The sequence below is a fragment of the Balaenoptera ricei genome, chromosome 11 (genome assembly GCF_028023285.1).
Source record: "Balaenoptera ricei isolate mBalRic1 chromosome 11, mBalRic1.hap2, whole genome shotgun sequence".
Lineage (NCBI taxonomy): Eukaryota > Metazoa > Chordata > Mammalia > Artiodactyla > Balaenopteridae > Balaenoptera > Balaenoptera ricei.
In genome coordinates this window covers 16,232,439-16,257,333 of record NC_082649.1, presented here as the reverse complement: position 1 = coordinate 16,257,333, position 24,895 = coordinate 16,232,439, and the positions used below count along the sequence as shown (strand labels likewise).

The 24,895-nt window shown below is 39.7% G+C and overlaps 1 protein-coding gene across 2 annotated transcripts in view; it reads left to right on the top strand.

Annotated features, from left to right (window-relative positions):
• MBOAT1 (membrane bound O-acyltransferase domain containing 1) overlaps nucleotides 1-22,440 on the top strand; it is a 110,591-nt gene extending 88,151 nt beyond the window's left edge. The window contains exons 9-13 of one of the 2 annotated variants that reach the window (XM_059940686.1): nucleotides 1,980-2,083; nucleotides 4,068-4,132; nucleotides 6,240-6,372; nucleotides 8,927-9,078; nucleotides 21,046-22,440. In XM_059940686.1, the coding sequence (XP_059796669.1) occupies nucleotides 1,980-2,083; nucleotides 4,068-4,132; nucleotides 6,240-6,372; nucleotides 8,927-9,078; nucleotides 21,046-21,172 (581 nt within the window). In that variant the 3' untranslated portion in view covers nucleotides 21,173-22,440. The remainder of the gene's footprint in view (nucleotides 1-1,979; nucleotides 2,084-4,067; nucleotides 4,133-6,239; nucleotides 6,373-8,926; nucleotides 9,079-21,045) is intronic. The other variant, XM_059940687.1, reaches the window with a different exon arrangement.
• Nucleotides 22,441-24,895: the final 2,455 nt, after the last annotated feature.

Sequence of the window (24,895 nt, the reverse complement as noted above, 5' to 3'; positions counted from 1 at the left end):
TGACCTCATCTAAATGCAGCAGTTCCGAGAGTCGCCACTTCTGGTTCTTACATTTATCTTTCAGATGACTCCTAGCCACTCAGGCTGTGGAACCAGAGTTCTAGTATTCAGATTCTGGCACTGTTTAACATTAAGATCACTCAGGTGGTAACATTACTATGCTTTAGTCTTCTTAATAGCAAGATGGGGGTGGTAATAATAATGGTGGCAGCTAACCATTCTTGAGTGCTGACTTGGGCCAGGCCCTGTGTTATGCACTCTACATATATTCAATTTGGTTTAATCCTTTCAACATCCCTTTAAAATGGGTACTGTTATTACATCCATTTTCTACTCAGGGGAATAGGTTTCTAGAAGTTAGATAACTCTCCCAAGGCTGTGAATGGACCCTGTTCCCAAGTGGAGAAGGGAATCCAGGAGACCTGTTATTCCCACCCTGAACCACCATCTTGCTCACAATGGTGTGATTAAATGAGAAATGTCTGTGGAATGCTTTACAGAATCCTGGGAAAATAGTAAGGACCAAAAAAAAAAAAAAAAGTCATTAGTCTTCTGTTTTTTTTTATTTTTATTTTTTCAGATCTGACGCTGGAGATGGGAGAGGGAATTCCAGGGTTGCTATGCTGGTCCCAGCATGGTCAGCCCCAGCCCTGTTTTCAGTTGTCAACACAACCCTCAAGGGCTTGTCCTCTCCTGGTTTAGTTTATTTCTGTCATTCACAGTTTGTGCCCACACATTTTAAAACTCTTGGTTTCTTAACTGGTACACCCTGCCTTTGTTCTTCTTTTTCTTTTCCACTGAGTTTCCCTCCGGTCGGCTTGGGAGAAAGAGGTATTAGGACTCGGTACTTTTCCTCCTTTCTTCTAAAAGAAACCAGATCATTTTACAGTGAAGCTAAGCATAAGATAAGCGATATTAAATCATCAACGATGCCAAAAGGAAAGGAGGCATACTTAGAGCGGCTGCTTTTTCTTCAGAAGTCCAGCTTGAGTTGGACCTGAACTCCCATAGAAATGGAATGAACAGAGCTAGCGAAGGAAAGTTTTCTCTGAGCTCTCCCCCAGATCTCAGACTTTATAATTTCATTAGTTTATTTTTCTTAGGAAAACATTCTAACAGACTGAACTTGAAAGAAGATAAGAGAAAAAATTAGCCTCTTGGCTATCATAATACAACTGTGTTGATTTCATCAGATCTCTCTTTGAGTGTAAAAAATTCCATTAAGGAATTGAGTAGAACTGAAATACAGCCGGGGGACATTTTCATAGAGTTCAGTGAAGTGACATAACGATGGACACAGGAGCTTTTGGACCGACTTTGTGGGTAGGGTGGCTTTGGTCGTTGTGTTCACATGTGGCCTCTATGGCAGCTGGTCCCAAATTCACATCTCTAGAACCGTTCTTTTTCTTAGGTTCTAAATTTTTCTAACTGTATCTTGGCTGCCCCAACTGATATCCTACTGGCATGTCATGCTTAACATGTCCAGAACATCTCCATTTTCTCTTTCAGAGCTGGTTCTCCTCCTGATATAATGATATCAGCCTGTGTCCCGCCATCTTTAATGACAGCCCTTGGACGGAGTCCCCTATATCTTCTGGTCTCTGAGCTTATATGTATTTTCACCTTTTTCCCTTTCTCCCCTTATATCCAGTTGGTCACTAAATCTTCCTGTTTCTTTGCTTTGCTTCTTCATTCCTCTTTTTTTCATTTTGCATTCTATGAGCATCTAGCACCTTCCTTCTTACTTAGCAGGTGCTCACTAAATGCTAGTGAATGAATAAAAATGAATGAATAAAAGTTGAGGTCACCCAAGAGCCAAAACTGATTCATAATGGTACCAGGTCCTTTAAATTTATTTTGGTTTCTTTTCCAAGGAAACTGTCTCTCTTCATCTCAAAACTAGACAGACATTTAGTATCTTTTAAAGCAGCAATGTGACTTTTGTTCCACATCCTAATGTGTTGTTTTAAAAACCATAGCTGATGCAGTGAATAACGCAGCTGGCTTTGGGTTCAGCGGAGTGGATAAGAATGGAAATTTCTGTTGGGATCTGCTTTCTAACCTAAACATCTGGAAAATTGAGGTGAGTTTATCATGCTTTTGAATCAAGCTGCCATTGTGAATAAAGCAGGTGGTTTGCTGTGAGTGTGGTATCCATAGAAGTTTATCATCAGTGTGCAAGGAAAAGCTGCTATCAGGAAATGCTGGCTCCAGCAGGCTTGGGGACATTTTGTATCTTGGAACTTCTTTCCTTTTTTTTTTTCTTTTCTTTTAAGGTGCCTACTTTCTTGGCAGTATTAATGGTTCAAGTAATAACAACACACGAAAAATCTGAAAAAGAGCCAGGAAAATCTTTTTGTTGCTTACATTCCTGTTCTATCAACTAGAAAGTACAGATATCATTTTCTCTTGTTCACATTCTCCTTTCGTCAGTCAAGGGTACAGACTAACAGTTGTATTTAGATTTCAATATTGCCAGTGTTCTCGGTGGTTCCTTTAGAAACATTTATAATGCATTCACTTTTAAGAATTGTAATTGGTGCACAGCTTTTAGACCACTAGAATCAGTGTGGTTTTTCTTTTTCGCTGGCTTTGTTCTTGGACCACAGTTCTGGGTATGTTTCCATCTCTAGTGATGGTCTCTCTGGGGCCACATCCTTCTTGGTTTCCTTGGCATTGTCATCCCTAGGAGCTGAAAGAAATGCCAAGTCTTGGGCCCTTTTCCTCCTGGCAGCTGGTTGGGAGGAAGGGCATGATTCTCAACATACCGAAGTGTTGGTTCTCCAGCCAGGTGACTCATGGTTGCTGGTGGTTGATTTTCCACCCGCCACAGGGCAGGCAGAGTGCCACTGGAGAGTTTGGGCAGAAAGGGGATGTCCGTATAGGGCAGGAAGCCCAGGATGTGGAGACTGACCGCCTGCCACCCACATTTGGTGGAAACGAGGCCATCAGGGGACCTGTGTTCTGGGTAAAGGGCTGAGTTATGTATTTATTATAAAAGAAAACCGGAAGGAGAAAGTTTGTATTTCCAATAAAGTTGATATAGAGCAAGGAGCTAAAGAATACCAAGGAAGTCTGTCTTATTTAAGGCACCTTGAAGCTGTGTGTATAGCATTTTATTAGCCGTAGAAGGTGTCTAAATGGATAAATAAAACTCCGTAGGGTTTTGACATTAAAAACTCATAGTACAAAAGTCTGTCTGTCCGTCCATCATTGGTCTGATATCTCTCTCCCTTCCTTTCTTCCTTCCTTCCAAACATATTACATTAGGCCAGTGTGTGGCCTAAGATTTTCTTACGGTTGAAACAGAAAACAGTGACATTTGCACTTTTCAACTTCGTTAGGAATTCTGGTTCTTAAATGTTTACTTCATGCTTTCTACCACCAGCCTTTATTAAGTCTTTTTTTTCTTCTTTTTTCTTTTGAATGAGAAAACCCAGTTGACGACTTATTTTGGAATCTCTCTTCCTCAATGGTTGATTTACCTGCATCATTGCCAGTTGGGTGATGTTTGTTTTCTTTTCTGTATTGTGACTCCTTCATGCATAAAATCTCCTTACTATTCTAGATACAATTGGAAGCATTTGAACCTGTGCAGCTATTTGTAGAATAACGTCACCAGACTGAGCTGGTTAACAGATGGCCACAGAATGAAAAGATGACAATTAAATTCAAGCCGTCTCCGTAATGGCGCTAAATTCACATGATGAAACTTTTCCGGTGGCAAATCCCATTTTAGAGTATTTAGTTTTAAAATTCAGATGACTTAAATTTTGTGTTTCACCAGAATGGAAGGAAAACCTACAAAACATTCCTTCAGTCGTCCTATAATTTGAAAATAGATTGAGAAAAATTGAGACTTTGTGAGCCAAGTTTTAGTTGCAAAGTAAATCTTATAAACCCCAGAAAATTTGACTGTGTGCGATGGAACAGCGGATCTGCTCCTGAGTCAGTAGTCACTGTTGAAATAGCACGTCTAATCTGCCGCCAGGGAAATTCTGGGGAGGACTTTCCATTTCTTGGGGTATTTTTAAAGCTAATGATAGGTGTTATTTTCTCCTTTCTAGACTGCCACAAGTTTCAAAATGTACTTAGAAAACTGGAATATTCAGACAGCTACTTGGCTAAAGCGGTAAGGAAAACAAAAACGACCTCATTACTCATGGCACTGGGATATGTTTAGATGGGTGTCATTAGATGAACAGCGATAGTCTGCCAGTGGTAACCTCATCTGACACTTGTGTTTGGTATTAACATCTATGCTGTGTAAATGAAAAAGTAGAAATACAGTTAATTTGAGAAGGTCACAATGTAGCATATTTATATCACTGTACCAAATACTTCATACTGCCATTACTGTGTACCAGGTACTCATTTAATCCTCATAACGATCCCATGAGGTGTTGGTAATTATTATCCCCATTTTACAGATGAGGAAAGTGAGGCACAGAGGGGTTATGTAACTTGCCCAAAGTCACATAGCTAATGAGCAATAGATATGAGCCCATATCTCATAGATAATAGATATGAGTGTCTCTCCAGAGCCAGGCCCTTAAGCTCTATGATGTGCTGCCTCTTATCTAGAGGAGAGCCGATTGCTCAGATGTCATGGAGGGTCAATGTCAGCATCAGATCACTGAAGATTGCTGTGTTTATTTCATCCCCCGTATCGAAAGCTTTATGGTACCCCAAATGCTTATGCTTTTCAACTTTGTATTTTTGTTGTTTCTCTGTCCTTTTGTTTTTCTACACATTCCAAAGTTAGAAACATTAGTTATTGTGGAACTAATGATATGCTATCCTTGAAGTGGCAAACTTGAGCTTGTGAATATTCCTATCACATGAGTGCAGGGAGAGTATAAAAATATTAAGCTGTTGATTCTGCTGTTTTTGATAAGTAGCATTTTTCATCAGTTAAAACATCGGGGTAAAAGAAGAGACAATGTATAATAATTCCAACAAAGTAAACTCATGCAACTACTCTGAACATGCAGTTTTTGAAAATTTGCCCTTAATGTTATTGCTATTCATTTTGCAAGTCATTTTAGCATAAACCTCTTTCTGTATATTGAATAATCCCAATGTATGGAGAGTCCTACAATCTCCACTAGGAGTTCGTTCTACATAAACATTTTTTATGTGACTGAACATACATGTGGGCACATAAAAAATGAAAAAAAACTATTTAAAAATCATTTTAGAAAATGGAATATTTCATTCATACAAAAAGATACAGAGGGTAAGAAACAAATACCCATGCCAACTACCTCTCATTTCAAAAAGAAACGTTACAAATGGAGTCCCATCCTGTGTTTCTTTCCTCAAATGCATTCCCTTTCTTCCTATGAAGAGAGAGCCGTAGTCCTTAGTTTGGGTTTAACTTGGTTACTTTTGACAGCCCAGCCAGGCTGGATTGGTGTTAACTGTTGGGATTTCTGTTTTACTTTTCATCTGGGCTCGCATTTAGGAAGCCATGTAGTTGCTCCTACGGTGCCACTGGCAATCCGTAGACTGAATTTGGCAGGAAGTCCCCTGTCACGTCGTTTTAATAAACAACCAAGAAGCCAAAGATCTCCAGGGTATTTGCTGACAGTTTCTAGAGTCTTACAGTGTCCTCACTCTTTAAGGCAAATTCATGGATTGGAATCCAGTAGACACTGAGGACTGAAGAAGCCATGTAACTGACACGTTGATTTTGTGCTGGAGTCATGGCCGAGAGAGATGAGAAGCCTGCAGTGATGAGTTAGATGACGTTGGGGCCAGCGCGGAAAAGTAAATTAAGTTAGACGAAATAAGGATCTCACTTCTAAAGACCCTTACCCTGATTCTAAAAGTTTTAGTGCCAATGGCACTTATTTATCCATAAGTATCCCTGGTAGATTAGGCCATTGGTGGAATAAGCTTCTATAAGGCAGGAGCTCTCGTTGGGGAAAAGTGACCACTCTGACTTTTATTGATATTGTGTGGTGGGGTCCAGATCATTTAGTCCTACGGAGGTTAAACATTCATGCATCTTACAAAGAGATTGAACTGTGAATGGCCCGTCTGGGAGTGTTTAAGAAAACTAGAGCTCAGAGCTGCTTGGATTGTGCTGCAAGTGCCTGAATAGGGTGAGGCAGGCACGCCATCAATATTGGATCAAATGATTTCTGCATGATTGGTTCCAAAATGATGCAGGTGTAGATGGAAGTTCCTGGTATGTTTGACCTGTGGCCCGTTGTACCTTCCTGTCTTCACAGAGTGTGCTATGAGCGGGTTCCCTGGTACCCCACAGTGCTAACCTTCATCCTGTCTGCCTTGTGGCATGGTGTCTACCCTGGATACTACTTTACCTTCTTAACTGGAATCCTTGTCACGCTAGCAGCCAGAACGGTAAGCTCCCTTTGGCTGTGGGGTCTTTTCCTTAGTTAATCAGATGCCTGTGTGTTTGTTGTCTTTTAGGTCCCAGCAGAAGTGGTGTTGGGGGTGATGGTAGGAGTGATGTTTTGAAAAATCAACAAAAGTCTTCCCATTAGAGAAATACTTAAATATATTGGAACTTATGGTCATAAAATGGTTAAGCATTTTATTTTTATATTAGTTGCGGGGGTGTTTGCAAAACAAAAGGACTTTTAGGAACAATGTTTAGTGCCTTAAGAGATGAAAACATTTTTAATCGTTAAAGGCTGTAAACATACAGTCTACTAATTACAGGTGACAATGATTATTAATTAACGTAGGCTCTGTAAAACTTCATTTTGCTTATACTCTACTTAATTTCTCTTTTCATTATCCTACACCTAAAAATAATTTGGTTTCTGAGCAACTGGTAAAATTGCAGCCATAGGAACTGTTCTCTTAAAGATTGCTCTCAGCTCTCGTGTTGGATCCAATTAAATTAGTTTGTGTAAAGTCCTTTGTGAATTTGATAAATTTGGTCCTCTAGGTTTTGGGGGTAGCCTTCAGTTTGTCCTAGACTGTTCCTGCCATTTGCTGGCTGTAGAGCAAGAATAATATGCCTTTAAAATATGCCTGTCCTCAAAGAATGAGGTGAACATGTATATAAGTAATTACAATTCACTGTATTCTAACTGTCAAATACAGAGCTTTGAATTTTATTTCATTTCAATACTTGATAATGATTGTGGCATTCCTTATTCAGGTGCCAAGAGCTTTTAATGAGATTTGTTGAGCTGTATTTTAGATGTGGATTTAGGAGCCCCAGCACAGCTATTCATTCATTCTTTTTTTTTATTTTAAAAATATATTTATTGAGTGCCTAGTACGTGCCAAGTACTGTGATGGGTACTGGAGAAGAAATGGAGAGTAGAACAGATATGGCCCCTGCTCCTGGTCTAGTGCTGGGAATAGAAATGGATAACATCTTCATATTTGTTAAATGGAGAGACAGGTAGAGTGGGAATTCTTTTCCGTTTCTTTCAGCTATTCACTCATTCTTGAATTCATCTGTTCTATTAATATTTCAGGAGCCCTACTATATGCTAGTAGGTGCTGGGCTATTGCAGTGAACAAAAGTTCCTCGCCCATGGAATTTTTTAGTTAGAAGAAGGTTTGTGGGGATACATGTGTGAACAAGATGGATAATTGATTATTCTGATTAGCACACTTTAAAGTACATATTTTACGTATTTGTGCATTGAAAACAGAAGACATTTTCTTTTCTCCTGTACATATGCTAACTTGGATCACAAAACTAAAAAACAGATGGGAGGACAAACTTGAACAAAGGCCAGAATTTTGTTAATACTTTCAGAGTATTATTTCTTAAGATGTCTTTAGTTGATTTCAATGGGTATAAAAGGATTAATTTATGTAAAGCCTCTTGGGTGACCTGGAAATGTTTTTCACAAATAAGTTAGGTAAGAGATGGAGGGAAAAGGGTTGATAGAACAGTATTTCCATTTTTTTTCCAAAAGGAGAATGAACTCAAACAGTCATGAAGTGTCTCAGGCCCGGGAAGTTACCTAGTAAAATCTCTTACATGCTTCTCAGTCCTGCCCACAGGTGGACCTCTAGCCTCTGTCCTGAGGAACTCAGAGCCGAGGAGGCGCCCTCAGCTTCCCAGGCCGCCCTAGGAAGCCTTTCCTGCTTTGAGGCTGACCTACCTATAAGCCAGCCATTGTTTCAGCTCTGTCTTTGGTTCTGGCATCTGGAAATCAGGTGTCTTTCTGGAGCCAAATCTGTGTCAAAAGACCTACAAATGAGTATCCTTTGACCCAGCATTTTCCATCTCAAAGAATGCTGTTTTCTTGTCTGGAAAATAGGCATACTGATGCTTACATGATAGGCCTGTGGGGAGAGTCCACAGAGATGATACCCATAAAGAATTCACACAGGCTTGGCACACAGTAAGCACTCAGTAAATCGTAGCTCATGTTATTATACTATTATATTATTACTGTTATTCAAAGGAAATAATTAGGAAACAGTGCAGAGACTTTTCTACAAGAGTATACATCACAGAATTGTTTACAATAGCAGGGGATAGGAGACTAACTTTCCCATAATTAAAATTGTATCAGATTAATATTTAATGACATAGAAAAACATTCATGCTATGTTACTAAATGAAAGAACAGGCTAAACATATATTGACGCCACTGGAAACGTAAATATGGATATATATGAATATAAAAGGACTTGGAAGGTATATGCCAAGTTTTTCAACAGTGCTTTTCTCTGGGAGATATTAAAGAAAAAAAAATCTGATTCTGCTTAGTTGTTCTTTCAACATTTTTCTACAGTGAATGAACATATATTTTTTTAATAATAAGAAAAACCATAGTGGTATTTTTAGTTGAAAATAGAACTCAGATGGTTGGTCGTTTTTAGCTCCTGTGTTCCTGAGGGGTATTACCTGCATGCATGGAGTAAAAGTTTCTATTTTTTGCGCCCCCCCATCCACCATGACTTCCTTGGTGAGCAGGTGAGGAACAACTACAGACATTACTTCCTTTCTTCAAAAGCCCTCAAGGTTTTTTATGACATAGTCACCTGGGCTGTCACTCAGCTGGCCGTCTCTTATACAGTCGCCCCCTTCGTTATGTTGGCCGTTGAACCCACCATCAGTTTATACAAGTAAGTTTCCACTGTTCTCGATTGCTCTATAGTAAACTTGTCTCTTCTCTCTGTGTTTGACTTAGGAGTTGGCAAATTGAATCAATCAGTACTGACAATCTCTATGTATGGTTTCGATGGGAAAATATCTAGAGAAAGCTTTAAGAGGAAGTGTCTGTCCTGGAGATGCCAACAGACAAATAGTAATACAGTGAGCAGAGTTGACAGGTAGCCCTTCAGCCACGCCTAATGTAAGTAAGAGATGCTTATGGCAGTGAATTCTGAAGGGATGTATCCAGATTACAAACTCAGAGGGTGAGTTCACTGCCTTTGCCTCTTTTTCCTGGGGTTAGGCTATGTTGGAGGCCGTGGGGCACTCAGAGAGGGACAGAAGCGAGGGACAGAAGCAGGCCACAGCTGGGGCTGGGTTCAGCCTACAGACAAGAGGCCTTTAGGGAAAGGGTGTCAGGCCCTTATATTCAAACACCAGCCCTCCAGATGAACTGCAAACCTCTTTGTGCTTACCTTTATTGTTTCCCTCTTTTGTTGAATTAGTCGTGTTTCTCTACTCTTGGAGAAATGGTTGCATGACCTCTGGCAAGTTATTAACCTCTTTTACCAGTGTTTTCTCAACTGTAAAATGAAGGTAAGAATAGAATTCACCTCCAAGCACCTTTAGGTGTTAGGATTGAATGAGGCAAACGTGCAAGGGGCTCAGCCCAGTGTCTGGCATGTAGTCTGTACTCGATAAATACCAACTTGTGTTATTTACTGATTCGCAGAGACTTTTGCAGATTGAGTTTGGACCATAGCTACAGTCAGAAAAGTGGCTTAGAGATAAACATGCAAACGTGCCTTATTGTACATCAGGGATTGGACTCACTGGTCAGGAATGATCAAAGAAATTTTACTACTTGGTACAGGTATCAAAGTCTAGGATGATTTTTTTTTTCCAGGTTATAGGAAAGGAAGGTAGAGGGAAGTACACCATGCTCCTCAATGAAATCTGTTTCTATAATGCCGATTAGGTCCCAGGAGTTATGTCCGTATAATATGGAAGTTGAGCTGGTTTATACACAAATTTTTCTAGACAAGGGATGCCAGAATAGGGGAAAAACAATGAAATCTTCAGCCAAAAAAAGCCCTCAGTTCAGCTGCTACAGCGAACTAGGAGCCATGAGTGCCCGCCCGCGCTGGGCTCCCTCTTCTCACAGGCGCCCCGCCCAAGCTGCACCATCTTGGTTTACCTCCTCTGCACCCTCCCTCCGGGCAGCCCCACTTGCTCACAGCTCTGTTGTCCTTTCTCTTGTCTCAGCGCCCTCTAGCCAGCATTTGCCCTTCATTATCTGGGACTGTTATTGCCCCCTGAAGCAGCCTTAGCCCAGCTGAGCTATCTGCCTGGCTGTCCAAGTTTCTGGCTTGGGTGCTCATCGTCTGTGTTAGCGCTCTGGTTACAGAGTCTCATAGGTTTTGAGTTGTCTGCTTCCGTCTTCATAGGTTAACTTGTAACCCTGGGCCCTTCTCTCCCTTTTCTTTGGAGGTGCCCGACCCCCTCCACACTCCCTTACTCTAGGGGAGAGAGCTGCTAGTGAGGAGATGACTTTATAAAGAAATGGAACGGTGAAATAAAAAATGGTCCATTAAATCAGATTTTTAAAAAAGAGGTACTTGTTTTTTTATAACAGGCATTGAAGCACATTGACTTGCATTCCTGAGTAAGATGGATGGGGCTGAGGGTTTCCTCCAGTGTTTGGAAAATCTAAGTCCCTATGAGGACTAATAAACAGGAACTGGAGAGAGACAGAAAAACCACCCTAGTCCTGGTGTTTCAAGCACATGATGTTGCCAGACGCAAGATTTTTTTCAGGAATATATGTATCATGTTGTAGCAGAAATGCCTGTATTTAACTCAGTACCATTTAATACCTACAGTATGCTGGGTACTTTTCTAGAAGCTGGGGGATGGGATGGTGAGCAAAAGGTAGAAATCATTCTTACTTCCATGGAAGAGATAGCTTGGTGGAAGTGACAGGAAATAATTGAAAAATTTATTAATACCCACTAACATCATACTCTGAGTGAATGGTACAAAGATTTATGATGTAACAGGAATCTGCTCTTGGGAGAAAGCAGCGTTTGAGTCCTGGAGTCTGAGGGTGCTGAGAGTGGTGGATGGAACACTGTGGGCTGTGTTCCAGACCCAGGGAGCAGCATAGATAAGCCCCATTGTGATAGGAGGAAGCCCCGAGAAACATGAGTGTGGGCAGAATATAGAATCAATCCAAGGTATAGAGCAGTGAGCTGAGAAGAGACAAGGGTAGGTATCAGTGTCCCTGTTTATCATATATGGAAGTGGAGGCTCAGAGAGAGTGAGCAGTTAAACAAAACTCACACAGCAAGGCCCAAGTTTCAGATGCAAAATTTTTTCTTCTTTTTTAAACAGCAAGAGCAGTAGTGCAGTTACTAAAAATTTCTCTAGGAGAAGCTATTTTGGATGAATGTTACTGCTAGGGGAGTAGCACAAAATGGTGATTTGTTTGTGATCACATGCATTTAACCAACTAAGCATGCTAATTTCTATATTTAGGCAGGAGTTCTAGGGAAAGAATTAAATCATTATCAATCCAGATCACTCATGTAGATTTCCATTTCTTTTTAAAAACAATCTAGTTTATTATTTTTTTTAGAAAACACCTTTGTTTAGGGTGAAATCGACATTTCTGTCACTTCTGTCAATTACAAGCAATTCAACCTAATATGTTGTTTTCATAGTTGCTTATGTATATAATTTAAGTTCCCTATCTAGATCAGCTCTGTCCAATAGAAGTTTCTACAATGACCAAAATACCATCCAGTATGTTGGCCACCAGTGCATGTGGCTGTTGAGCTTTTGAAATGTGGCTAGTGTGACTGAGGAACGGAGTTTTCAATTTATCTAATTTGAATTTTAACAGCCACATGTTGCCAATGGCTATTATAGATTGCCTCTCAAAAAAAGTTTTCAGAATCTTTCAAAAACAATTATTTTCAGAAACTCTTAAGAGAATCACTGAATCTGGCAAAAGAAAGTAAAATTGAATCATCTTTTTAGTCGAGGTGGCTCTAGATGCATTCCAGATCCGTTCCTCACTAGGGGATAATTTAAATAACTGGCAATGAATGGCAGTTGTATGCAAATCCATTTCTCAGGATACCCTTCCCTGATTGACATTTAAATGTTAGATGGGCTTCATTTTTCTGTGTAGTCACTTTTCAATGTACAGTGACTACAAATCCCAGCTTTAAATTTCTTAGTCTAATTTTTTTCCTTTAAGTTGTAAATGAGCCCCAAGTGAACATGTAAATGTATTATGAAAGAACTTGTGATTCCAAAAAGATGGTGGAGTAGAAGGACTTGAGCTTACCTCCTCTTGTGAAAACACTGAAATCACAACTAACTGCTGACCAACCATCAACAAAAAAGACTGGCATCTACCAAAAAAGATATTTTATATTCAAAGACAAAGAAGAAGCCACAGCGAGACGGTAGGAGGGGTGCTTTTGCAACATAAATCCTATACCCATCAGGTGGGTGACCCACAAACTGGAAAATAATTATATCACAGAGGTTCTCCCACAAGAATGAGAGTCCTGAGCCCCACGTCAGGCTCCCCAGCATGAGGGTCTGGCATCAGGAGGAGGAACCCCCAGAGCATTTGGCTTTGAAGGCCCGTGGGGCTTGAGTACAGGAGCTCCACAGGACTGGGGGAAACAGAGACTGCACTCTTGGAGGGCGTGCACAAGTTTTCATGTACACTGGGACCCAGCACAAAGCAGTACCTCCATAGGAGCTGGGGCTGGACCTACCTACGAGCCTTGGAGGGTCTCCTGGGGAGGCAGGGGTCAGCTGTGGCTCATTGGGGGTGGGGTGGGGCAAGGACACTGGTAGCAGAGGCCCCAGAGGATATTGATCAGCGTGAACTCTCGCAGAGGTTGCCATTTTGGCATCAAGACATGGCCCTTCCCACCAGCCTGCAGGCTCCAGTGCTTGGATGCCTCAGGCCAAACAACCAGTAGGGTAGGAACAGAGCCCCACCCATCAGCAGACAGTGAAAGTGCATAAAGCCATACTGAGCTCACAGCCACCTCTAAACACACCCCTTGACATGGCCCTGACCACCAGAGGGAGAAGACCCAGCTCCACCTACACGTGGGCAGGCACCAGTCCCTCCCGCCAGGAAGCCTGCACAAACCTCAAGACCAGCCTCACCCACCAGAGGGCAGACACCAGAAGCAAGAGGAGCTACGATCCTCCAGCCAGCAGAAAGAAGACCACAAACACAGAAAGTTAGACAAAATGGGACAGCAGAGAAATATGTTCCAGACGAAGGAACAAGATAAAAACCGACAAGAACAACTAAATGAAGTGGACATAGGCAGCCTACCTGAAAAAGAATTTAGAGTAATGATAGTAGAGATGATCAAGATCTCAGAAAAAGAATGGAGGCACAGACGAAGAAGTTACAAGAGATGTTTAACAAAGAGCTAGAAGATTTAAGAACGAACAGAAATGAACAATACAATAACTGGAATGAAAAATAAAGTAGAAGGGATCGATAGCAGAATAACTGAAGCAGAAGAACGAATAAGTGAGCTGAAATACAGAATGGTAGAAATCACTGCCGTGGAACAGAATAAAGAATGAAAAGAGATGAGGACAGTCTCAGAGACCTCTGGGACAACATTAAATGCACCAACATTCACATCATAGGGGTCCCAGAAGGAGAACAGAGAGATAAAGGGCCTGAGAAAATATTTGGAGAGATTATAGCTGGAAACTTCCCTAACATGAGAGAGGAAACAATCAAGTCCAGGAAATGCAGAGAGTCCCATACAAGATAAACCCAAGGAGGAACACATTGAGACACATATTAATCAAACTGACAAAAATTAAAGACAAAGAAAAAATATTAAAAGCAACAAGGGAAAAGTAACAAATAACATACAAGGGAATCCCCATAGGGTTATCAGCTGATTTTTTTTTTTTTTATCAGCTGATTTTTTTCAGCAGAAACTCTGCAGGCCAGAAGGGAGTGGCATGATATTATGTAAAGTGATGAAAGGGAAAAACCTACAACCAAGAATACCCTACCCAGCAAGGCTGTCATTCAGATTCAACAGAGAAAAAGTTTTACAGACAAGCAAAAGCTAAGAGAATTCAGCACCACCAAACCAGCTTTATAACAAATCCTACAGGAACTTCTCTAGGTGGAAAAGAAAAGATCACAACTAAAGTCAAGAAAATTAAGAATGGGAAAGCTCATCAGTAAAGGCAAACATAAAGTAAAGGTAGGAAATCATCTGCACACAAATATGATATCAAAACCAGCAACTGTGGGAAGAGGAGAGCACAAATGCAGGATATTGGAAATGCATTGGAAATTAAGTGACCAGCAACTTAATCTTGTACATATATAGACCACTGTATCAAAACCTCATGGGAACCATAAACCAAAAATCTACAATAGATACACACACAAAAAAAGAAAAAGCAATCCAAAAACAACAATAAAGATAGACATCAAATCACAAGAGAAGAGAACAAAAGAGGAAGGGGAGAAAAAAAGACCTTCAAAAACAAATCCAAAACAATTAACAAAATGGCAATAAGAACATTAATATTGATAATTACCTTAAATGTAAATGGATTAAATGCTCCTACCAAAAGACATAGACTGGCTGAATGGATACAAAAACAAGATCCATATATATGCTGTCTACAAGAGACCCACTTCAGATCTAGGGACACATACAGACTGAAAGTGAGGGGATGGAAAAAGGTATTCCATGCAAATGCAAATCAAAAGGAAGCTGGAGTAGCAATACTCATGTCAGACAAAATAAACTTTAAAATAAAGACTGTTACAAGAGACAAGGACACTACAAAATGATCAAGGGATCAATCCAAGAAGAAGATATGACAATTGTAAATATGTATGCACCCAACATAGGAGCACCTCAATATATAAGGCAAATGTTAACAGCCATAAAAGGAGAAATCGACAGTAACACAATAATGGCGGGGGGGCTTTAACACCCCACTTTCATCAATGGACAGATCGTCCAGAGAGAAAATCAATAAGGAAACACAGGCCTTAAATGACACATTAGATCAGATGGACTTAATTGATATTTATAGACCATTACATCCAAAAGCAGCAGAATACACTTTCTTCTCAAGTGCACATGGAACATTCTCCAGGATAGATCACATCTTGGGCCACAAATCACACCTTGGTAATTTTAAGAAAATTGAAATCATATCAAGCATCTTTTCCAACCACAACACTTGAAATTAGAAATCAATTACAGGAAAAAAAACTGTAAAAAACAAACATGGAGGCTAAACAATATGTTACTAAACAACCAATGGATCACTGAAGAAATCAAAGCGGAAATCAAAAAATACCTCGAGACAAATGACAATGAAAAGATGACGACCCAAAACCTATGGGACACAGCAAAAGCAGTTATAGGCGAGAAGTTTATAGAAATACAGTCTTAACCTCAGGGAACAAGAAAAATCTCAAATAACATAACCTTACACCTAAAGCAACTAGAGAAAGAAGAACAAAGAAAACCCAAAGTTAGCAGAAGGAAAGAAATCATAAAGATCAGAGCAGAAATAAATGAAATAGAGATGAAAACATTAGCAAAGATCAGTGAAACTAAAAGCTGGTTCTTTGAGAAGATAAACAAAATTGATAAACCTTTATCCAGACTCATCAAGAAAAAAAGGGAGAGGACTCAAATCAATAAAGTTAGAAATGAAAAAGGAGAAGTTACAACTGACAGCACAGAAATACAAAAGATCATAAGAGACTACTACAAATAACTCTATGCCAATAAAATGGACAACCTAGAAGAAATGGACAAATTCTTACAAAGGTACAACCTTCCAAGACTGAACCAGGAAGAAATAGAAAATATGAACAGACCAATCACAAGTACTGAAACTGAAACAGCAATTAAAAACTTCCAAGAAACAAAATTCCAGGGCCAGATGGCTTCACAGGTAAATGCTATCAAACATTTAGAGAAGAGTTAAACACATGTCCTTCTGAAACTCTTCCAAAAAACTGCAGAGGAAGGAACACTCCCAAGCTCATTCTATGAGGTCACCATCATTCTGATGACAAAACCAAAGTCATCACACACACACAAAACTACAGGCCGTTATCACTGATCCTCAACAAAATACTAGCAAACCGAATCCAACAACACATTCAAAGGATCATACACCATGATCAAGTGGGATTTATCCCAGGGATGAAAGGATTTTTCAATATCCACAAATCAATCAGTGTGATACACCACATTAACAAACTGAAGAATAAAAACCATATTATCATCTCAATAGATGCAGAAAAAGCTTTGGACGAAATGCAACACCCATTTATGATATAAACTCTCCAGAAGGTGGGAATAGAGGGAACTCACCTCAACATAATAAAGGCCATATATGAGAAACCCAGAGCCATCATCATTCTCAATGGTTAAAAGCTGAAAGCATTCCCACTAAGATCAGGAACAAGGCTAGGATGTCCATTGTTGCCACCTTTATTCAACATAGTTTTGGAAGTCCTAGTCATGTCAATCAGAGAAAAGAAGAAATAAAAGGAACCCAAATTGGAAAAGAAGTAAAACTGTCACTGTTTGCAGATGACATGATACTATACGTAGAAAGTCATAAAGATGCTACCAGAAAACTACTAGAGCTCATCAATGAACAGTAAAGTTGCAGGATACAAAATTAATACACAGAAATCTCTTGCATTCCTATACACTAACAACGAAAGATCAGATAAAGAAATTGAGACAATCCCATTTATCATCACATCAAAAAGAACAAAATACATAGGAATAAATCTACCTAAGGAGACAAAAGACTTGTACTCAGAAAACTATAAGACACTGATGAAAGAAATCAAATATGACACAAACAGATGGAAAGATATATACCATGTTCTTGGAATTGGAAGAATCAATATTGTCAAAATGTCTATACTACCCACAGCAATCTACAGATTCAATGCAATCCCTACCAAATTACCAATGACATTTTTCACAGAACTAGAACAAAAAACTTTAAAATTCATATGGAGACACAAAAGACCCCAAATAGCCAAAGCAATCCTGAGAAAGAAAAACGGAGCTGGAGGAATCAGACTTCCTGACTTCAGACTATACTTGCAAAGCTACAGTAATCAAAACAGTATGGTACTGGCACAAAAACAGACATATAGATCAATGGAACAGGATAGAATCCCAGAAATAAACCCACGGACCTATGGTCAATTAATCTACGACAAAGGAAGCAAGAATATACAATGGAGAAAAGACAGTCTTTTCAGTAAGTGGTGCTGGGAAAATGGGACAGCTACATGTAAAAGAATGAAATCAGAACATTCTCTAACACCATATGCAAGAGAAACTCAAAATGCATCAAAGACCTATAAAACTCTTAGAAGAAAACATAGGCACAACACTCTGACATAAATTGCAGCAATATCTTTTTGGACCCACCTCCTAATAAAAATAAAAACAAAAATAAACAAATGGGACCTAATTAAATTTAAAAGCTTCTGAACAGCAAAAGGAACCATAAAACAAAAAGACAACCCATAGAATGGAAGATAATATTTGCAAACAAAGCAGGTGACAAGGGATTAATCTCCAGAATATGCAAAGAGCTCATGCAGCTCTACGTCAAAAAACAAAACAAAAAATGAACAACCCAATCAAAAAGTGGGCAGAAGACTTAAATAGACATTTCTCCAAAGAAGCAATACAGATGGCGAAAAAGTATATGAAAAGATGCTCGACATCACTAATTATTAGAGAACTGCAAATCAAAACTACAACGTGGTATCACCTCACACCAGTCAGAATGTCCATCATCAGAAAGTCTATAAACAGTAAATGCTGGAGAGGGTGTGGAGAAAAAGGAACCCTCCTACACTGTTGGTAGGAATGTAAATTGGTACAACCACTATGGAGAACAGTCTGGAGGTTCCTTAAAAAACTAAAAATAGAACTACCATATGATCCAGCAATCCCACTCCTGGGCATATATCCAGAGAAAACCATAATTTGAAAAGGAACATGCACCCCAATGTTCATTGCAGCACTATTTACAATAGCCAAGACGTGGAAGCAACATAAAATGTCCATTTACAGAGGAATGGATACTGAAGATGTAGTACATATATACAGTGAATACTACTCAGCCATAAAAAAAGAATGAGGGCTTCCCTGGTGGCACAGTGGTTGAGAATCTGCCTGCCAATTCAGGGGAGAAGGGTTCGAGCCCTGGTCTGGGAAGATCCCACATGCCACGGAGCAACTGGGCCCGTGAGCCACAATTACTGAGCCTGCGCGTCTGGAGCCTGTGCTGCGCAACAAGAGAGGCCGCAATAGTGAGAGGCCCGCGCACCGCGATGAAGAGTGGCCCCCGCTCGCCGCAACTAGAGAAAGCCCTCGCACAGAAATGAAGACCCAACACAGCCATAAATAAATAAATAAGTAAATGAAAAAAAAAAGAATGAAATAATGCCTTTTGCAGCAACATGGATGGACCTAGAGATTGTCATACTAAGTGAAGTAAGTCAGATAGAGAAAGACAAATATCATATGGTATCACCCATATCTAGAATCTAATTTTTAAAAATGATACAAATGAACTTATTTACAAAACAGAAAGCCTTACAGATATCAGAAACAAACTTATGTTTACCAAAGGGGAAATGTAGATTGGGGGGATAAATCAGGAGCTTGGGGTTAACATACAAACACTATTATATTATAAGATATCAATTGATAACCAACAAGGACCTCCTGTATAGCACAGGGAACTCTACTCAATATTCTGTGATAACCTATATGAGAAAAGAATACAAATGAATATATATATATATATACTGAATCCCTTTGCTGTACACCTGAAACTAACACAACATTGTAAATCAACTATAATCCAATAAAATTTTTTAAAAAAGAACGAAGTTGTCTTAGCTCAGGCTGCTATGACTAAATACTATAGACTGGGTGACTTAAACAGCAGATATTGTGTCTGACGATCTTGGAGGCTGGGAAGTCCAAGATCAAGATGCCAGCAGATTTGGTTTCCGATGAAAGCTCTTTGTGGCTGGCAGAAGGTTACCTTCTCACTGTGTCCTCACATAGCAGAGAGAGAGACCGAGGGAGACAAGGACAGCAAAAGAGATGGGGTGAGGGACAGTGAGAGGGACACAGAGAAAGATGGCTCACGCTCTGATTTCCCTTTATTTTCTAATAAGGGTACTAATGCTGTCATGGGGGCCCCACCGTCATTTCCTCATCTAAACCAAATTACCACCCAAAGTCTACTTCTGCAAATACCATCAAATTGGAAGTCAGGGCTTCGACGTATGAATTTGGGGGAGGACACAAACATTTAGCCAGAGCAGAACCTTTCTATGAAATCATTTTCAAAAGCAAAATCTCATGTTGTTGTCTTTAACTAGATAACACTTTATTAAATTCAATGTATAAGAATGTTAGAATTTGTGTAGGAATTTTTGTAGATAGAAAACTCCTTGAGAGTAGAACTATGCTTTATTCATCTGTGTATCTGGAATACCTAGTTTAGTCCTAGCATGCTCTATAAATGTTAGCTGAGTTTTTCCATAACAAAAAGATGGAAGTATTGCTTAAAATTTGAGAGAAGTATGGAATGTCAGAATAGGTTACTAAACCTCCCTGGGAAGTTGAAGTTTTTTTTCCCTTGACTTCCAGAATATTTGGCTTTAATCTAACAAAATTGCTCCAGTGTAGATTTGGCCACATGTAAAAGATTAAGGCAAAATGCAAGAACAAAGTACATTTTACGAGAGCAGACTTTGAAAGCTGGAGTTCCCTCTGCCTGGGGTGTGCCTGTGAGAATCCCAGCTTACGCTTGCTGAGCCAGTGTGTTTATCTGTAGAGCTGTTATTCACTCTCATTAATGTCCTGGTTTAAATAGTAAATCAGACGGTCACTTACCTGTGGCTATTCACCCCTCTGCTAATTACTACCATTATGTGTATACGTCTCTTCTTTTCCATTCCCAAAAGAAGGGGTGGGGTCTTTGCCTTTTGTAGATCCCAGTTCAATGCTTCGTACATCCTAGGCAGTAAATGCTTATTGAAAGAAGAAATGAAGATATGTTTGCTTCTGCTGGAGCTTTTAACTATTCTATAGACCTGACATTATGATCACAGAAGCTGGGGAATGATATGTAAATCAACTGTGGGTCCCCTGCCCCTTAACATTATTTTCCTTTGCTCTTCAAAAAGCATTGGAGAAAGTGTAAGTTCAGTTTTCCCAAATGGATATAGAACAATTTTATAAAAGCTGTTTCTAATTACTTGCATTCATTGATGTGTACAGTATTTATTGAGCATCTACACTGTGTCCAGTACCACACTTATGCAATAAGTCCACAAACCTCATAAGCAAAACTTGTTTTAGTTTGGATGAAAATCGAGTTATGGAGTAGGCTTTTGAAATCTGGATTCTTCAGGCTCATAATATATACAAGAACCCCTGACACTTAGTGGAGCACATTGGCTAAAGTGTCAGTTGCATTTGTGTTTGGGGTAGGGCTTCAATTTCATTCCATGCATCCTTAGACTTTTAATATGGTGGGTTTCTAGCTGTCAGGTTTGATTCTCTCGATCTGCTTATTACATCAGTGGGACATCGCCATACGTCTGTCTGCAGATGGGCTGGTTGGTTTGCTCTGCCCAGCTTCGTGGTTTTGGTTCATCCCTGGCCCGCTTACCCACCAAAGGGAGTTATCTGTGGAGTGGATCAAGGCAAGCCTGAGGGCAGTCAGGTCCGCCAGTACCAAAAGGTGATGTAATTGCTTCATGTGACATTTCCCACATACACCCTTGTTTGAAATATAATTTGTGTGTTTATTCCTAGGTCCATGTACTTTTACTTACACATTATCAGTCTCCTGATCATACTATTCCTGCCAATCAAACCACAAGCTCATAATCAAAGGCGGCCTCAGACTCTGAACTCTGTTAATAAGAAAAAAATAGATTGATACCTCCAAAAAAAAGAAACAAACAAAAGCTGAACACGTAAGACTGCAAATCACTGGACAGAGGAGATAAAAAGACTCCAGAGTTCTCCAGTGACTTAGAGGTGATGTTTACATGCATCTATTTTGTTTTGATTTTTTAAGTGCAGGGAGTATTTTTATAAAGCTTTTTTTGTACCATTGAATCAGCCATGTCCAGTTGATTTAATACTTTCTAGGACATTTGAGTCGTATGGAGGTGTGTGGAGAATGTGCTAGAACTGCAGAGACAGTCCATTCTGGGCTAGCTGGGTCTTCACTTTTCTGGCATGATCTCCAACCACTGAAATCTGGACGTTGGGAACCCGGGCGTCTGCTCCAGAAGTTAGAAGGTAAAGCTGAGATGACTTGTCTTCCAGAACATATGCAAGACGGTTGTTCCTTGGGAAGCCCCCCAATACTTTGCCTTGTGACATTACTGTTCTCAAACACATTAACTACACTCAGAAGACTGCCGGGGAGGGACCGTGTGGAGGGAGGTTTGCAGAATACTGAAAATTCAATGAGCCTGGAGGACTAACTGTGAATGGACACTTGAATGGATTGGAAGTCAGGCACGTGCCCTGAAGGTGGCTGCGTTTCCTCCCAACCCTCCCCGCACCAGGGATGTAACCCTTCTTTCTTCTGAAATGAGCCAAGATTGGAAATCAGAAAGTCTCCTGTCCACATACCAGAAGTCTCAGAGGGGCTACTGTTTTCCAAATGTTTTCCATTGCATATGTGCCTTCTGCTTGCCCAGGCATGGCCCTGAGAAAACACCCAGATTTCACATCATTAAGGGAGAGGGATGTCTTTTTATAAATATTTTTAAAAGTAATTTAAAGTTATATTGAAGTTTGGGAAGAAGAGGCAGATATTTCTCTTTTTTCCCCTCACTTCTCAGAGGTGTTCATGATCACAGCCATGATGTTCACTTGGGCTGGTTTCCATTTTTTTCAGTTTCATAGCTGATTAAATCTGACATTGTTTTAGTTAAATCATCCTATTAGAAAGCAGAGATTGAAAAACGGTTTTCCTTTCTATCTTTGTAATGAATGTGCTGTGGCTCCTTTGGGAAACTTCTATTGGGTGATATTCTATGTGGGAGAAGGAAACATGGCATTAAATGTTGTGGAAAATAATAATGATAATAATAAAATATATGCTACAATGTTGTACCCTCAATCAAATACCTTGGGAGGAGAGAATCTGTTCAAATCAGATGGTGAAAAATGAGTTTCTTACTAAATCAATACTGCATTTCTACATAAAGGAAATATTTCTAAAAAGAATTGCTTTTTGTTTGTGTCAGACTTGCCGTTCTGAAGCATGTGTGTGTATTTTGTGTGTGTTTTAACAAATGTGTACAAGGTTTTACTTATTATTTGAGCATCACACGTTCAGTTTGTACTACATGTCAGGTGCTTGGATGTTTTTGGTTTGATTTCTGATCTTCGTTCCTAACAGTGCAGGTAGGATTAACCTCCTTTTACAGATGAGGAAACAGAATCAGGAAGATGGCTGCTAACCGCCCCACAGTCACAGACTTAGTGCTTGAGCTGAGATTTGAATCCAAGACGGTCCCAAGAAAGCCACTGGCCATGGATCTTTCTATGAGGTGTCCTGCTGGTGCATCTCTTTGGACAATGAAATGTGAAACGATGTGCTTGTCCCTTAAAGAGTTTGTGTGGTCCTGGTGCTGCTCAGAACCAGAGCTCTAGTCCTTATGTGAGACGATGGAAGTTAAGAAGTAGCACTTTTGTGCCAGCGTAGGAGGCTCACCCCAGTTTAACCAGGGAACCTTGTGGCAACCCTACTTTGCTGTCCCGGGAGGAATATTAGATAGTGGATAGAGGGAAGAGAATGTAGGTGCCTAAAATCTGTCAGGGTCTGTCTCCAACAGGAATATTTTGAGGTCCAAGACCAAGAAAAATACCCATCTTGCACACCAGCAAAAAATGGTATACATCACCATTGGCATGGACTGTGTGGAATAATCCATCTTACAATGAAATCTTTGAACTTGCAATATGATTTACGTCTGGGGTTCTCTGTATTTAATATCTTCATTTCTGAGAGAAGAACTTTGGTGGCGAGAGGAGAGGTGATCATTAGGGAGACCAGCAGTCCTGCTTTGCAGAGACTCTGCCAACCTCTCAGTCCTGGGCAAACAAGGACCACTGGTCCCTTAAGAGACCACTCAGAATCAATTACTCATTATGGAATGGAAGTAAAGCCTATGGAATCTGAGCTTACAGATTCTGTATTTCAGACAGTGCTAGGTCCTGGGACACCCTTTTCATATTATGAGGCCTTATTCAGTACTAAAAGGACAACACCTCCAAGAGCAATTAGTACCTTTTTTCCCCTGAGAACATTTAACCATAGAAAAAATTTCAATTTAGGACCAAAGTTTAAACAGAAGATTGGGACTGTTCCTATTGCCTTAGAGTTCCTAGTTGTCCTAAACATAATATGCATTTAATAAATATGTTTTGGGTTGATGAGCTTGCAGTTTAAAAGAAATACGTTTTAGGGTTTGTTTTTGAAAAGGCCAGATTTAAAATATTCTATTTTAGCTCAACATCGCTAATCATCATGGAAATGTGAATCAAAACCACAATGAGATTTCACCTCACACCAGTCAGAATGGCTATCATCAAAAAGAACACAAGGATAGAAAACCCAGAGATAAACCCATGCACCTATGGTCACCTAATCTATGACAAAGTCGGCGAGAATATACAATGGAGAAAAGATCGTCTCTTCAATAAGTGGTGCTGGGAAAACTGGACAGCTACATGTAAAAGAATGAAATTAGAACACTCCCTACCACCATACACAAAAATAAACTCAAAATGGATTAAAGACCTAAATGTAAGGCTGGATACTATAAAACACTTAGAGGAAAATATAGGAAGAACACTCTTTGACATAAATCACAGCAAGATCTTTTTCAATCCACCACCTACAGTAATGAAAATAAAAACAAAAATAAACAAACGGGACCTAATTAAAAGCTTTTGCACAGCAAAGGAAACCATAAACAAAACAAAAAGACAACCCTCAGAATGGGAGAAAATATTTGCAAACGAAGCAACTGACAAGGGAATAATTTCCAAAATATACAAACAGCTCATGCAGCTCAATATCAAAAAAAACAAACAACCCAATCAAAAAATGGGCAGAAGACCTAAATAGACATTTCTCCAAAGAAGACATACAGATGGCCAACAAACACATGAAAAGCTCCTCAACATCAGTAATTATTAGAGAAATGCAAATTAAAACTACAATGTGGTATCGCCTCATACTGGTCAGATTGGCCATCATCAAAAACTCTACAAACAGTAAATGCTGGAGAGGGTATGGAGAAAAGGGAACCCTCCTACACTGTTGGTGGGAATGTAAATTGGTACAGCTATTATGGAGAACAGTATGGAGGTTCTTAAAAAACTAAAACTAGAGCTATCATATGACCCAGCAATTCCACTCCTAGGCGTATATCTGGAGAAAACCAGAATTCTAAAGGATGCATGCACCCTGATGTTCACTGCAGCACTATTTACAATAGTCAGGACATGGAAGCAACCTAAATGTCCATTGACAGAGGAATAGATAAAGAAGATGTGGTACATATGTACAATGGAATACTCAGCCATAAAAAGGAACAAAATAGTGCCATTTGCAGAGACGTGGATGGACCTA